The 16,596-nt window shown below is 42.7% G+C and overlaps 1 protein-coding gene across 3 annotated transcripts in view; it reads left to right on the top strand.

Annotated features, from left to right (window-relative positions):
- The window catches only part of LOC137595230 (plasma membrane calcium-transporting ATPase 1-like), a 74,857-nt gene extending 66,328 nt beyond the window's left edge, over positions 1-8,529 (top strand). For 2 of the 3 annotated variants that reach the window (XM_068315177.1, XM_068315178.1), the window contains one exon: positions 4,279-8,529. In XM_068315177.1, coding sequence (XP_068171278.1) covers positions 4,279-4,515 — 237 coding nt within the window. In that variant the 3' untranslated portion in view covers positions 4,516-8,529. Of the gene's footprint in view, positions 1-3; positions 94-4,278 lie in introns of all 3 variants that reach the window. The other variant, XM_068315179.1, reaches the window with a different exon arrangement.
- Positions 8,530-16,596: the final 8,067 nt, after the last annotated feature.

Here is a 16,596-nt window from a genome sequence, read left to right as displayed (position 1 = left end):
CAGATGGATGTGGTCTATACCTTCCAGACGGGCCAGGCGCCGGTGCCCGGCGCCCTGCGCCGCCAGCCCTCTGTTGTCAGCCAGCACAATGACGCAACTGCTGCCAAAACTCTCTCTAGCCCCACCCACATAGGGCTTAGCTCCTCCTCCTCTCTCACCAACTCAGCTGGGGCTCCTCCTGCTGCTGCTTCCTCCTCTACTGCAGGCAGTGAGTCGGTGGCTAAAGGCCAGCTAACACCTCGCTTCATGTAGCTGGACTGTGTTTGATCTGCATGAACCCCCCAGCACTAAATCCCCCCCATGCTTCCTGTCTTTATCTGGTGTCTGTACGTACTGGACTAATGTTTAAACACTCCCCGATAAACGTGTGGACACGCCTTCTCATCCACTGGTTTCCCTTATTTTCATTGTAGATTCTCACTGAAGGCATCAGAACAATTAATGAACACGTGGAAACCAAAGAAGAACTCTTCACCCTGTTCTTCAGTGGCTCCTTCACACACTCTTAACACTCTGGATGAGTCTCATGAGGTCTCCTGGAATGGTTTACCAACAGTCTTGAAGGATTCCTAGAGGTTTTGAGCTCTTGTTGGACCTTTACCTTCACTCCATGGTCCATCTCTTCCCAAACCATCTTGATTGGGTTTAGGTCATGTGACAGAGTAGTCCATCACTCTCTTTCTTGGTCAGATAGCCTTCAGCAGCCTGGAGGAGTGTTTGGAGTCAATGTCCAATATATGGAGACCATCCATTCACCTTTTCTGCTTCGTACAAAAACACGAGTGGAACCAGAAGATCTCAAACATGGACTCATCAGACCACAGCACAGGTTTCCACCGGCCCAACCTCCGTTCCTCATGTATCTTTGTCCACATGAATGTCGTCTGCTTGTTGGTTGTCCTGAGTCATGGTTTCTTAGCAGCTATTGGATCAAAAAGACCTGATTCAGTCTCCTGAGCAGCTGATGTAGAGATGTGTCTGCTACTGGAACTCTGTGTGGATCCATCTGGCATCTAATCTGAGGTGCTGTTTGGGGTTTCTGAGGCTGGTGACTCAGGTGAACCTCTCAGCAGCAGAGGTGACCCCTGGTCTTCCTTCCTGGGAGGTCCTCACTTCAGCCAGTTTCATTGGTTTTTGTGACGGCACTCTGAGATACACTCAAAGGTTTTTCCGTTTTCTGGACTGACTGACCTTCAGGTCTTCAAGTCATGATGGAATGTCTCTTCTCTTCCCTTTACCGATTGGTTCTTGCCGTAATATGGATTCTAACCTTTGTCACATGTCCACTGTGTAACCAACTTGGCTTTTGCACAACACAACTGATGGTCCCAACTCCATTAAGAAGACAAGGACATCCACAGAGGAACTTTGACCAGGCAGACCTGTGGAGTGGAGACCGTTTCAGGTCACAGCTCATGAAGCTCATTCAGAGAAGGCCAAGCGTTCACAAAGCTGTCATCCATGCTAAGAGTGGAATCTAAAATATGAAACATTTAGAGTTCAGACACACTTTTAGTTTGTTACCTGATTGTTTTGATGACCTCAGTTTGTCTCTGCAGTGTAGAAAGTAATAAAAATAAAGACACACCACTGAATGAGAAGGCGTGTCCAGACTTTAACTGGTCCTGCAGATTAAAATAAACGTTAATATATTTTATAATATAGAAGAGACTGATAAAGCATGATGGCATCTCCATAAACCTGGACCTCCATCTTGAATGCCTAACCCCACAGAGTAGATGGCCATTGTCGTAGTTTTGTTGGTTCTGACTTTAAAAGGCTGAAACTTCCTTTTAACAACAACTCCTGGGTGAACTTCTCTTCATTTCATTATTCCATACTTTCTGCGTAACGCACTACCTTTTTAATAAAGTTTTTTTTTTGGTTTATTTTGTAATGAGATGATGCTCATGCAGCCAAGCTGTGGCAGAAAGTATTGATAGATGAACTGACACATCATTTATGTTGGGTTTTTTCCTGCTGTGTAGTCAAAGCTTTATTTCTGGAATAAGAAACGACTTTCCGATCAAAGCCGATCATCCTCTCTGTTTCCATCTCTCTCTCTCTCTTTCTCTGCACGTCCTCTGCTTCAGCTCCTTCCTGCTTCAGCTTCTTCTGCTCGTTCTCGTCCTGCATGCTGCGGTGCGTCTATTAACCCAGATGAGACCTGCTGCCTGACAAGTCGATGACAGATCACAATTATTGGCGCATATGGCCAGCGACAGAACGCAAGCTGTGAACGTCTGATTCATGAAAGGGGGGGGGGGGATCCTCTGTTGTGTTCAGTCGTTTTGTTTCACGATTTTTCTTCTGCTTTGAGGTGAACGCCTGGACACCAAGATAATTTTATGGGTTAATCCTGAGCAGGGTTAAATCTGTCAGGCTCAGCAAGTCCCTCATGGTTTAACAGCCAAGAGCATTTTAACTTGTGCGTATGTGTGTGTGTGTGTGTGTGTGTGTGTGTGTGTGTGTGTGTGTGTGTGTGTGTGTGTGTGTGTGTGTGTGTGTGTGTGTGTGTGTCATGGTTGCATGCGTGCTGTAAGCTGCAGTGCTCAGCCTGCAGCTCTCCTGTGGTTCAGTCAGGGAGCTTTGAACTGCAGGGTTATTAATTATGATGAAGAGCGTCTGCTGGTGAATATAAATCAGCGTGATCATCATCAGCCGCCTCCAAGGATTCACGACGGAGAGAAGAGATCAGCTAGAGGGCAGAGCCACTACAGATACTAGACGTGTGTGCTGGTTCATTCTGTGTGTGTGTGTGTGTGTGGTTTATGAACATCCACAATGATGCTGATAACATCATCATCATCATCATCAGCTGGCATCGACACAAAAATTTGTTTGTTTCTAGACAAATTGAAAGAAAATATTAGATCATCTTCTTCTTTTGTCCTACAGAGACGTCAAATTAGTGAGTTGTTTGTGCTTTTCTGACACCTTTCTTGACAAATAAAGGTTGTGTTAATTGGCTAGAATGTCGGTGAAGGCTGGAGGCCCAGTGAAGCAGACATAACCACTAACAAACCCATCAGAACCCAGGTTTAAAAAAAATAAAATCAAAATAGTTGATTGTGTGTCACGTTGGATCAGGTGCCTGTCAGACAAACGTAAGGGCATACAGATTCTATTACTTCTGAAATGGAATTATGGGTAATGTAGGAGAGTAGCAAAGAGGTATAACATGTAAACAGGAAGTCACTAGGGCGGCGCTCCATCCTGGACGCGATCCACATCCTCCACGATAATTCTGATCTGGTTTTTTTCTATTCCTGTTTCTAATCCTGTATGAATGGAAATTTTAATTCTGTAAGCAATCAGCTTTAGACAATAGTGTGATTTTCCTGCTTTTGCGTGGCTCCTGTTCAGAGCCCGTTTCACACAACCCTGTACGTTCAACACGCGTAGAACCGAACGGTTTCAGCTCCGACCTGACCGGTGAGGTCCACCTGAGGAGGCCGGGGGGTGTGGACTAGGACCAGGTGTCCACAGGTAGAAAGATGAAACAAAAAGCACATGACTCAGGCAGCAAAGGGGATAAAAATGAGATCATGACCTTGACCTTGAGACAAGTAGGTCAAGGTCAAATTTTAACTTATGTACATTTTTTGGCACATATGTCAGGAACCGGATAAGATAGAAACAAAAGGCGTTATATTCAGGGAGGCAAGGAGATGAAAATTACATCACAACATCGACCTTGAAAAACTAAGCCAAGGTCAAATTTTCACTTTTGTACCTGTTTAGGTACACATCTCTGAAACCTGATGAGATGTAATCACAAAACAAAAAGCAACATTTTCAGGAAGCCAGAGGAACAAAAATGTGATGATGACCTTCACCTTTGGAAAACAAAAAACTACTCCATAGTATACAATAGAGTTCATTGCTGCGAAAGTAGGTCAGGGTAAAATGTTGAATTCAGGGGTGTCGCGGGATGTTGCAGTCTCTGACTTCCTTGTTGAAGTCGTGGGTGTTGTGTGTGTGTGTGTGTGTGTGTGTGTGTGTGGAGTTGTGTTGTTGCTGCTGGTTTTCCTCCACATCCGGCCCGTTGTTTTGGGTTTTTTGTTGCTGCCTCATGACCGTTTTTATCCTTTTGCGTTGCCGTTTCTGTGCGTTTGGTTGGTCCCCCATCACCACGTCGTCTGGCTGACCCGGTTCATGTCGTGTTTTTGTGGTTTTGCACCCCCCTGCTCGGACTCCTACCCCTCCGTCACTCCCTGCCCCCTCCCCTCTGACGGTCTCGGTGTCTGACTTTTTGTCTTTTGTTCTCCGTTTCAGATTAAAGTGGTGAACGCGTTCCGTAGCTCCCTGTACGAGGGGCTGCAGAGCCCAGAGTCCCGTAGCTCCATCCACAGCTTCATGGCCCACCCCGAGTTTGTCCCCTTATCCGAAGAAGAGGCTCGCACCCCCATCATCGAAGAGAACGGAGACGAGATCGAAACCCTCCCCGGCTCCTCTTCGGGGGCGGAGGGAGGAGAAGCGCCGCCGCCCGGCGGCCACGAGGCTTCCGCCTGAGCCCCTTTCTTCTTCTTCCTCCTCATCTTCCTCCTCTTCCCTCCCATATCAGCATCATCTTCATCCCACCAACAGAACGGTCACCCCGAGGAGGGAAGTCATCGCTCACCTCACATCGTCTCCAAACCCTCAGCCACTCCTGCCATTCTCTGTTTTACATACTGACTGTGGCGTCACTCTGCCTGTAAGTCGTCGCTCCCACCACCACTACATCGTTCACTAGAGGGCGGGGCCACAGTCTCCTCTAAAGAATGCCTGTCCTTGTCCGTTTATGTCGTTCTTTTTTTACTTGATAATCTTTTAGAAAAGCTTTTAAACTTAATTAGGTTTTGATTTTTTGCAGGACTTGCAGCAGCATGTTGTGTTCTGTACTAGCTTCATTCCTGCGTAATGCTGACGCGGCACTGAACTTTCTCAAAGAGTGCGCTGATTCTCATGTACATAACGCTTTGGCTCCTTTACACACAGCTTACAGTCGGGATTGTTGTTCAGAAGAGGCAGAAATGTAATCTTTTTTGTTTTGTTTTTGTTTTTAAAATCTCTCAAGATTGTTAATCAGTTGATTCAAACTCCTCAGAATGTCTCGTGTCACACTACAGTTGCTAAGATTCACCTGTTAAAACAATCTTCTTCCCTTTATCTCGTCTCTTCGTGTTGGTTTTTCCTTTTTTGCGGCTGTGTTGCATGTGGAAGGACAAAAAAAGTTTACTATCCAAAGACACGACACGGCGACGCCCAGAGAGTGTTCCCTTCTTCGCTCAGTGAGTCCGACGACTCGGCTGTTTGGTTTTTTTTGTCTTTTCTCTCGTGCTTTCACAGCGTTCACTAGAAACAGGAATGTGGTCCAAGTTGTTCCTCCCGTAGGATGCATGTCGGCTTTCATTGTTGTTCAGTTGCATGAGAACGTTGGAATTCTGTTTAGACAGCCGTGTGTGTGTTAGTCTGCAGCGGCGTGTGGTCAGATGTCCTCAAGTTCCTGTTTGTCCCACCCAACTTCCTGTTGCCAGACAGAGAATCCGACCGGTCAGTAGTCACTTCCTGTTACCAGACAGAGAATCCAACCGGTCAGTAGTCACTTCCTGTTACCAGACAGAGAATCCGACCGGTCAGTAGTCACTTCCTGTTACCAGACAGAGAATCCGACCGGTCAGTAGTCACTTCCTGTTACCAGACAGAGAATCCGACCGGTCAGTAGTCACTTCCTGTTACCAGACAGAGAATCCAACCGGTCAGTAGTCACTTCCTGTTACCAGACAGAGGAGACGGGTCGGTGATCACCTGAGGTAGAGCAGCAGCACCGGACTGACATGTTCTTGTCCGTATGAAGTCTGCTTGTGATTGGCTCTGGACGATGGTCCGTGGTTTGGTATCTTAAGCTAACAGAGAGGCGTCCGGGTCCTGGAGGGTAACGGTCATCAGTAATTGTCTAGCGGGGTCTGAAATGCCAACTCTAGCGTTTCTTCTCTGTGTGTTCCTGGGCTGTCCTCTTGAAGTCATGTGAAGGACGTTGTCCACTAGTCCATTTCCATCCATGTTAGATCTGGTGAGCAGCGACCACATGAAGGACTAGAACCCGTCTTGTTCTTCTGCAGACAAGCTCATCCAATGAGACAGGATGTTAAAACCCTTGGGTCGTGTTGTGGGTATGTCAGAATGTTCCTCCTGCTCCTAGCTCGCCGAAAATCTTTTTCTTTGTGTGAAACAAGGGGGATTATAGTATTGATTCTGTCTGTCACAGTGCAGGAAGTTCTGTTCAACATACAGGTTAGTTAATGGGTTTGGACAAGTCGTCTATGTTTAAGACAAATCTCAAACCAGTGCAGATGTTCCTGTTCGCTTTGTTTGTCCGTTTGAATGAACAGAATCAAAATCATCTGTTCTTATTGAAGTAACTTGCTACTACTGCCATATTTTCAAATTTCTTTGACGATCAGTTCTTCTCCTCCCCTCTGATGAGCTTTTTCTATGTAACTCAGAGCCATATTTTATAGGTTGCCTGTATTGTTTTTTTATCTCATTGTTATCGAGGTCTCCCTTGAAATTTCTCCGCCCCCGGCCCTTTACTCCAAACATGACCAAAAAGCAAGTTGAAAATCTTCAGTTGTCACTGCCGAACTAAGTTTAAAGGACCTCTACAATGTTTACATGAAAAGCAAGTGGGTGGCGGTTCGCCTGTGCTTCTCTCATCTGACCACTTCCTTTCATTCCCTTGCTTTTATGAATCTTAGAGTTACTATTTGACGAAACGGGAAATCTTTCTTGCATGGTTTTCATATAAAACTCAATGTTTTGCTCATTTTTTACAATTCTTCTGTATTTTTATATTAAGTACTTTTAATATTTTGGAGATATATGAATATATATGTATAGGCTGAAGAGTTTGGTGACAGTACAGTTCATGAATGAGATCAATCTAACCTGGACTATGTCTTTTTACAGCTCTCGAAATATTTATGCCACGTGTGTCGTCTTGGTCGTCTGATCTTAGGGCTCAGAAACCTACAGTGACTTGTTTACTTCCTGTTGGCCGTTCAATTTGAATCTCAACAAGTTAGTCCCATCACCCCCCCTTTTACACAAGTATATTCACCTTATCTAAGATGTTGTGATACACTACACGCTATGTGATTTTGCTGTCATCCAAATCCCATGAGCAGCCAATGCAACATGAAATCAGCTAACTGTGTCAAACATTAAATGGAAGTGTATAATTGTTAATCCGGCCTCTTGGTTTCTTTGTTTTCCTACTTGGAGGCTACTACAGCTGGTTTCTTTGAATGAGTGGTTTTACAATCTGATTGCGTGACACAGCTGTGCCCCCTTTAAAGGTCTGCCTTTGTCCCTTCAGAGAGACCAACTGCCAAAGTAAACTGAAAGTCACAATGATCAAATCATCAAACTTGAGAGATCTCAGTCGTTTTCAGTCCAGTCTGGAGTTTTTTGGGGAAGACAGACCCTACCCGGACCCAACATACCTAAAGTCTGGGGGACTGCAAGACGAAGACCCAACTTGGGTTTGATCTGGACTTGGTTGTTAGAAACTAGTTTGATCCAAAAAGAGATCCGGTTGGTCCAAGTTCTTCCTGTCACCGGGGTCATGATAGGTTGACTGGTAGACTATCAGTTGTGACTCGACAGAAGAGGGGAAGGCAGAGACTTTGATGGGAAGCAGCTGCAGCTCTAGACGCCATCTCTACCCTGTACGACAGCGACGTCAGAAAACTGTTGCTGAACGAGAGCGGTGCTGTTAGAACCTGCTGAATCTGGCAACACCCCTACTCTCCTACAGCCAGTGTGATGTAAATGTTGCCCTGTCAATGAATGGGGAGTACCAGACCTGTGTGTTTGTGACGGAGGAGGGGGAGCGGTCAGCCAGTGTTCACCCAGTCAAGCTTTAAAATGATCTGCCAAAGTTGTTTTCACGTTCCATCTCCTGTACCGGCTGAGTCACGAGTCCCGCCCCGTCCCCCCCGGAAAAAATTGTCCCTCTTTGGTTGCCGTGGCCTCATTGTGGCCGTTTGACTGGTTGCCCTCAGATCTCATGCCAGGTGTACTTCACTGCCCTGCCACCAGAGACACTGTCGACCAGCTTGTGGCTTCAGCAACATCAGAAACAAACAAGACTCGGCAGCGGCTGGAAACTTGGCCTGGTTTTAGTTGAACGGAGGCTCGTTTCTTTCTTTTGAAGATCTTGGTTTTCCCGTAGGACTTCGGCGTGGAAGGCAAAACTCACTACGGCCATTGTTGCATTTTGACTCGTTGCTTCTCCTTCAGAGCACTGCCTTTCTCAGAACAGCTTTGGTTGACAGTTTTTAAAGAATTCTTTGGAAAACCTTCATCTCCACTTCGAAATTCACAATTAAATGGTTGAAATAAACTGGAATATCACATCAGGATAAGTCATAACCACTTAGCATATGTGTCATATATTGATATATTACCTCCGTATATTTATATCTAGTATGTATTTATATGTATATGTACATTTGCATATTAGATATAAATACACACACACACACATACATATATATATATATATATATATATATATATATATATATATATATATATATATATATATATATATATATATATGGTTTCTCAGTTGTACTTCATTGCAAAAAAGACTGAAGGATTTGTTTTCTGTAATTACTATGATAAACAGTAATAGGCATTGGTGTTATTTTTGTATAAACATAATATCATCTATGTGGCATGCATGACATATATACAAAACTTGGTGGTTTAAAGCAATACGTCCAAACTGGTGCGATTGGTTCTGTTGTGTTCTATGTAGCCTAAAGCCACTCTGTGTGAAAAGAGATAAAAAAAAGAGACACTGTTCAGTATATGTGTTCAATGTTCTGTGTTCTGCATGTTTTAGTATGGAATGATGAAACATCCCAAAATGTTGACTTGTTTTCCAAAATGAATCTCGAGTACACACCCCAAGCACATGCAACATTCCACATCCAGACAGAAACACATGTATTTGCACTGTGAGGTGAAACACTGAGGAAATTAAAACTCTGTGACTTCTGATTGGGTGGATTGATGAAAGATGAAGTCTTCTTTTATTGTTTCCATCATCATTTATCCACAAAATGAAAAAAAGCATCTCCACTCTTTCCTCCACATGCATAAAAAGCTCATATTTCTGGGTTGTCCTGAACTCATCACCCACTCATCTGTGCAGTGAGAGGAGGAGGAGGAGATGACAGTTCAGGTTCAGGTAGGCTCTGGCTCTGCAGGTGTCATCATCATTAACGATCACCTCCATTGATCTCCATAATCCACCATCCTGCTCATGCACCTGCCTGCACGGAGAGGGAATTGAAAAAAAAATTGATGGCGTCTCATATCAGTGTTAGCCTGACCGACGTTTTACCTCCTCGTCAACGTGGCGTATAGAAGCGATCGTTTAGACATTTAGAGCCCAAAGCTGCAAACTGTTTGCCGTTGATTCAATATCTGCCAGTGGATTGATCAATACATCCCTATCATGTCCCATCAAATGTGTATCGTGTGCATCTGATGCCGTCAGATGCTCAGTTTACGTTTATATGACAGAATCTATAAATTCAATACCAGTAAAATACCATTCAACCAAAATTGTTTCTGAATTAAAGGAATCTTTATCCGACATATTGTTATTTATGTGTCCATAACCATTGATCATATCTGATTTCTATTGATCAGTCAGTGATGAAGAGCAGTCTTGTGATGAGCTAGGCTAAATGAGACGTTTAACGTTCACTGTGACTTCATCAGATCTCAAAGATGGATCTTCATCTGAGTATAAATATATATTTATCACCTTTATGATCAAACAGGATGTTAAATTTAAGAACTGATCGGTTTTCACCTCATGCTTTATGTTATCAACCTGACATCCATAGATGGGTGGAACGTCTTCTAATCTGCAGACTAGATCATTTTACTTATTTTTTCTTCTTAAGTTGTGTTTTTATTTTACTGGACACACAACTAGTCTTAAAAGATTCAGAAAAATAATAATGAGATAAAAATATTTCTGTAAGTTCAGCCAAACGTGAAGCAAATGTTGCGGCAGAAGATCTCATCTCACGACGGGACGTCCTCGTCTGTAGGCCAGAGAGGAACATCTCCGCTTTTGATTTATGTCCAACACCTGCACACCCCCCACGTCCTGCCACCATCAGCTGCACCAGCTCACTAATAGTGAACAGTAGTAACAGATGTGATCGTGTTAACACTGACGTCGTCCAGCTGAATGGAGGGACGCGACCTCGGTTCCTCCTGTTAGCTCTGAACGTCTAGCAGGTTCTGAATGGTTTGTGACACTAAATAAACGTCCTGTGCTTCCCTGTGTGTTGGTGTGTGTGTGTGTGTGTGTGTGTGTGTGTGTGTGTGTGTGTGTGTGTGTGTGTGTGTGTGTGTGTGTGTGTGTGTGTGTGTTGGGAGGGGAGGGGGGTGCTTCTACTGCGTTTCCCTCTCTGACTGTATCTTCTCCCTCATTCATCCTCATCCTCTGTCTCAGTTACCCCCCCCCGACCCCACGTTGGCTTCAATCTATGCAACAGAATCCTCCAGATTCACTCCAGCCCTTCATCCGCTTCCTCACATCCTCTTCCTCACTCCGCTTCCTCGTCAGTCTTTGTCAGCTTGAAGGTCTTTCCAGTAACCAGAAGGATAACTGTACATGATGTGTGTGTGTTTGTGTGCGTGTGCGTGTGTGTGTACGATCGCTGGACACACACACCTTGCTTTCTTGATTCCTCTGTAAGATACGATCATGTGGAATGCTTTGCTCTTAGTGTCCTGTTAACTTAACAAAAGATGATAATCAATCAACTGAGTAAAAGTTGTTACATAACTATATATAATATATAAATATATATATAATAACTATATACAAATATATACAGAAAATAAAGCCATTGGAATTTCAAATAAAGTAGTGTCATTTTGTGTGTGTGTGTGTGTGTGTGTGTGTGTGTGTGTGTGTGTGTGTGTGTGTGTGTGTGTGTGTGTGTGTGTGTGTGTGTGTGTGTGTGTGTCTGTGTGTGTGTCTGTGTGTGTGTGTGTGTGTGTTTAAACTGGTGCTCCAGACTGGTGTGAGACTCTGGACCGGGTTAAAGGAAGAAGCATCTGAGAGATTTCTGACAAGAACACACTCCGTTTCCTCATGTGTTGAGAAGAGCAGCGAGTATACATGAAGTACACAAGTATACATGAAGTACACAAGTATACATGAAGTACACAACAAGTATACATGAAGTACACAACAAGTATACATGAAGTACACAACAAGTATACATGAAGTACACAACTTTACATGTAGTATACAAGTATACATGAAGTACACAACAAGCATACATTAAGTACACAACAAGTATACATGAAGTACATAACAAGTATGCATGAGGTATACGACAACTTTACATATAGTGTACAACAAGCAAACATGAAGTACACAACAAGTATACATGAAGTACACAAGTTTGCATGAACACACCAAGTACACATGTAGTACACAACAAGTATACATGAATTACACAAGTATACATGAAGCATACAACAAGCATACATGAAGTAAACAAGTACACATGAAGTACATAATAGGTATGCTTCATGTGTAGTTGTATACATGAAGTATAAAGTCTGCACTAGGGTTGATTCATCCTTTAAGGGGACGCAGTACTGAGTCCAACTACCAGGACAGTGGACTGGTTTTAAGTCATTGTGGGACAGAGGCCCACCTCACTGGTTCACCAGTTCACCAGTTCACCAGTTCACCAGTCAGAGTTTAGTTCTCCACATAATGGTGAAGTCAAACTGGTTCAGAAGGCAGTGGTTCTCCACCGCCGCGTATCTGTACTGTAATACTAACAGAGTGTCTGTACTGTAATACTAACAGAGGGTCTGTACTGTAATACTAACAGAGTGTCTGTACTGTAATACTAACAGAGTGTCTGTACTGTAATACTAACAGAGTGTCTGTACTGTAATACTAACAGAGTGTCTGTACTGTAATACTGTAATACTAACAGAGTCTAGTCCTACTCTTCTGTCGGGAGGGGCAGCCGGTAGCTAAGAGCTAAGAGACGACAGAATTAGAGATTTATTCAGTCATTCTGGTCAAAGCTGACAAAAGTGTCAGAACTAAAAACAGAGTGATTATGTAATAGTAATCTGTCCGTTGTTTAAGATTATAAAATTGAATCATAAGCAACAGACAGAAGAAAAACACGATAAGGTGTACAACCAAGTCATGGAAGTGTTCTTGAGGAAAGGAAGGAGAATGGATTTTGTGGTTAAAGAAGCCGTTTGAACAGCTGTTTTGGTGAGTACAAGCATTTTATTTATTTAATTTTTCCTGTGTAGTGTTCTTATAATGTTATTTTGTTCATATCAAATCAATTATAACGAAATAAAATGACAAATACAGTGCGCCCTCGCGCATCAACGCTCGTGACTTCACCTCATCACGTAGGCCTCGGTGTGAAATGCAAACAAATACCCAGCTCACGCTAACAGAAAACAGCACAGAACTCAGTACAAACCTAACTAACGATTTATAAAAGAATACTAATGTACCAAAGAAGGTAAAGACAGAAAAAACACGTAACCACGTTCAAGTTCACACTCACTTCTCTCACAAGAAGAAGAAGAAGGTCTGCATAGACCACATGTACATCTAAATAACATTTACAGATGTCATGAAATTCAAGTTTCAAGTTTATTTATTTTTATATAACCCAGATTCACAAACAAAGTCTCAAAGGTCTTTACAATCTGCACACGGACGATATCCCTCTGACCTCTGTGTCCTGTAGCAGTACGACCCCCACATCGGATAAGGAACAACTCCCCCCAAAACCCTTTTAACCCTTAGGTACCGATTAAAATGGCTCTACACCTTAGCCAAAGAGACAAAAAATTGACATTTTATAAAAGTGTTAAAAAAAATTGTAATACAGAAATATATTTTTTTCTTTCAATGCACCAATCTTTTACATTACTTCAGCCCTATCCATAGATATAAAGTTGTATTTATTATTTTATATGTCTATATGGAATTTGCCATTATAACCTTTTTTTCTTCCAATGGGAAAAACACGAAATGTGGAATATTTCCAGAAGTTAGTGCACAGTTAAATACTTCTGCTAAAGATATTACAACCTTGACCATACCAATAATTGGTAGGATTATTAACTTTAATGCATCATTAGTTTTTGGTACAATGAGAATTTTAACTTTTCTGAACACTTTAACCAAAGAGACAAAAAATTGACATTTCATAAAAGTCTTCAAAAAAATTGTAATACAGACATATATTTTTTTCTTTCAACGCACCAATCTTTTCCATTACTCCAGCCCTATCCATAGATATAAAGTTTTTCCATTATTATATATGTCTATATGGAATTTGCCATTACAACCCTCTTTTTCTTCCAATGGGAAAAACACAAAATGTGGAATATTTCCAAAAGTTAGTGGACAGTTAAATACTTCTGATAAAGATATTACAACCTTGACCATACCAACAATTGGTAGGATTATTAACTTTAATGCATTATTAGTTTTTGGTACAATGAGAATTTTGGCTTTTCTAAACACTTCTTTCAGTGCATCTGATCTTTTCCATTACTTCAGCCCTATTCATAGATATAAAGTTTTTTATTATTATTATATATGTCTATATGGAATTTGCCATGACAACCCTCTTTTTCTTCCAATGGGAAAAACACAAAATATGGAATATTTAGAAAAATTTGCATATGATTAAATATTTCGGCTAAAGATATTACAACCTTGACCATGCCAGTAATTGGTAACAATATTAACTTTAATGCATAATTAGTTTTTGGTACAAAGAGAATTTTAAAGTTAATGAACACATTGGCTAATGGTCCAAAACGGATCATGTCATGAAATTGTATGCGCCTCGCCATGGCAACGTGTCCGGTGCAGACAAACAAAAATGAGACCTTCGTACAACTATATATATTTTATTATACATATAAACATTTCAACATTCATTAAATTTCAAACATAAGAACAATATTTGTGCAGTGTATGCCGTGGTATGGTATGTTTTGTTGTTGTTGTTGTGTGTGTGTGTGTGTGTGTGTGTGTGTGTGTGTGTGTGTGTGTGTGTGTGTGTGTGTGTGCGTGCGTGCGTGTGTGAGAATGAATGTTTACTGGCACTTGAAACACGACTCACAGATAATCTTGTTTGCCTCTTGCATGCATGTGCGTGACACTTTGCGCACTGGCTCCACACTCCCTTCTGATCAGCGCACAGCACATGCGAGTCTTACGTGATTTGGCCGGGACCGGCTGTGGCTCCTCCCCTGCCCCATCTTCCTCTTGATTGGCCCGGCCCTGGACTTCACGGACCAGGCTCGCCGAAAACGGTGCTCTAGGCATCCGCGGTCGGTTCTCCATTGCTGGGGTGACGAGCGCTGCGCCGAGCTGCTCCAAAAAAAGGTGGCGTTTCGTGGACCGAGAGCTGTTCCAGCCGGGGTACACAGACAAGAAAAGACGGAAGGCGTTGTAGCAGGAAACATGGACCATGTGATAAAAAAGACACATGGGCCAGCGGCGCGTTTGCCGGCTGCAGGAGTAGGTGCCACAAGCCTGCGGAAGAAAAACAAATTACACGAATGATATGCACACATCCCTCTTGATAAATATAAAAATATTCAACGAAATAAAGTGCATAGGCTATTGCTATATCGCACAATCAAACGTAGTGAGTAACAGTAAATAAATACCAGTAAGTGAAATAAATAAGTGATGCGTAAATACCTGGTCCAGGTGGTCGACGGCTCCTTTGCAGCGATTATAGTCCATTATTATTTGTGGGGGGGTTTTCCCCGATTCCTGGACCTCTGGTTCCCGGTGTTTTGTGCTCAGGAGAAGCACGTTTGTTTTGTTTTGTTTTTTTGGGGGGGGGGACGACATATGACACGATCGCTGTCTTCATGCGTGAATCCGAACAACGATGACTGCACTTGCCGCTGTTTACTGTCTAAGAGCTGCGGGGGGAGCACAGCCAGCCCCCCCAGCCAGCGGAAAAGATGTAAAAAAAAAGTGTCCGTGGTCAGCGTGTGGCCCTGGAGCGATTCAGTGAGCTCAAGTGCCACACGCATTCCTTGGTTGCGCTCCACCGGAGCTGACGCAGACCTCCCCGTATAAACCTGGAGCCTCCACGCGTAAGAGGTCTGGACATCACACAAAGCCCAGATTTTGAGTCCGTACTTGGCTGGTTTGGAAGGCATGTATTGTTTGAATGAACAACGGCCCCTAAAAGCGACCATTTATCTACAGTGACTTCTTTTGATCCAGCAAATTTTGCTGGATCAAAAGAAGCCTCCGCTCACCTATTGGATGAATGGAAATACATATTTTTGCAGGTGTGTAAACACAGACCTGCAAAACAAATCATGTCCTTTTTCATGTCCTTCTGTCACACCCACTACCTTTCATGAAGGTAGTTGTTGTGAATGAAGGAACGAAAATAAGGAGGAGTAAACAGGAGGAGTAAACACAGACTGTGTCTGGGCTGTGGGGTCAATGTGGGGACAGTGGCTTGCTGCAGACAATGAAGATCATGTTGCATTATAACATGGCAGCATTATTGTATATAGTAATATATATAATATGCATATATAATATATTAATATATTATATATATATATATGCCTATAGCATATGAAAAATATGTGGTTATAATGGGAGTCAATGAGACCATTTTTGTACCAATTGGTTCCTGTGTGTACACGGTGACAATCTACTATTCTATACACTTCCAATGACAGGCATTAAGGAATTTAGAAAATAAAGTTGAAAGAAAATGACTGGCAAAATTTAATATATTTAGCCTTTTAATTGACTGATTTATTGGGAAAGAAAAACATAAAAACAACAAAAATGTCACTTTTGGTACCAATCAGTCCCCAAGGGTTAACAGGGGAAAAATGGATGGGAGAAACCTCAGGAAGACTAGAGGAGGGACCCCTCTTCCAGGAGTGGACAGACGAAGCAATAGATATGACATGTACAGATTAACAACACAGTAATAATAACAGTAATAAATGTATGACTAAGGCACGCTGATCCATCCAGTAGAGTCACCACCAGCCCATGAAGCACACAGAGGTCACCGATCAGAGGATCCACCACTCTGAGGACAGACCAGACAGTGCCTAAGTCATTGATCTAAAAAAGATTACAGTGTATGATTACCCTGCCAAAACCCAAAACAGAACCAAATGACACAAAACCAGACTCCCCTAGTGGATGGTGAAACAGGACCATTGTGCAGCTTTTGATATCGCCAGCCACGGAAGCAGACAGAGGTAGCCGATTGCCGATGATCCACCACACAAAGGCCTGAGAGAGAGAGAGAACAGAAAAAGACTCAGAACAGACAAATACACAAGGGAGGAGGAGGTAATGAGGGGCAGTTGAAGCCAATCAGGGCAAGGCAGGAGGGAAACAGAGGCAGGAAGTACAGTGTTCACATTTCATCTCAATTTTGTTATTTTATTTTGAACTTTGATTTTTATTTAAACATTATTTTGATTTTT

The sequence above is a fragment of the Antennarius striatus genome, chromosome 5, assembly GCF_040054535.1.
Source record: "Antennarius striatus isolate MH-2024 chromosome 5, ASM4005453v1, whole genome shotgun sequence".
NCBI lineage: Eukaryota > Metazoa > Chordata > Actinopteri > Lophiiformes > Antennariidae > Antennarius > Antennarius striatus.
The sequence above is the reverse complement of the archived record's forward strand: the minus strand, read 5'-3'. Positions and strand labels throughout refer to the sequence as shown.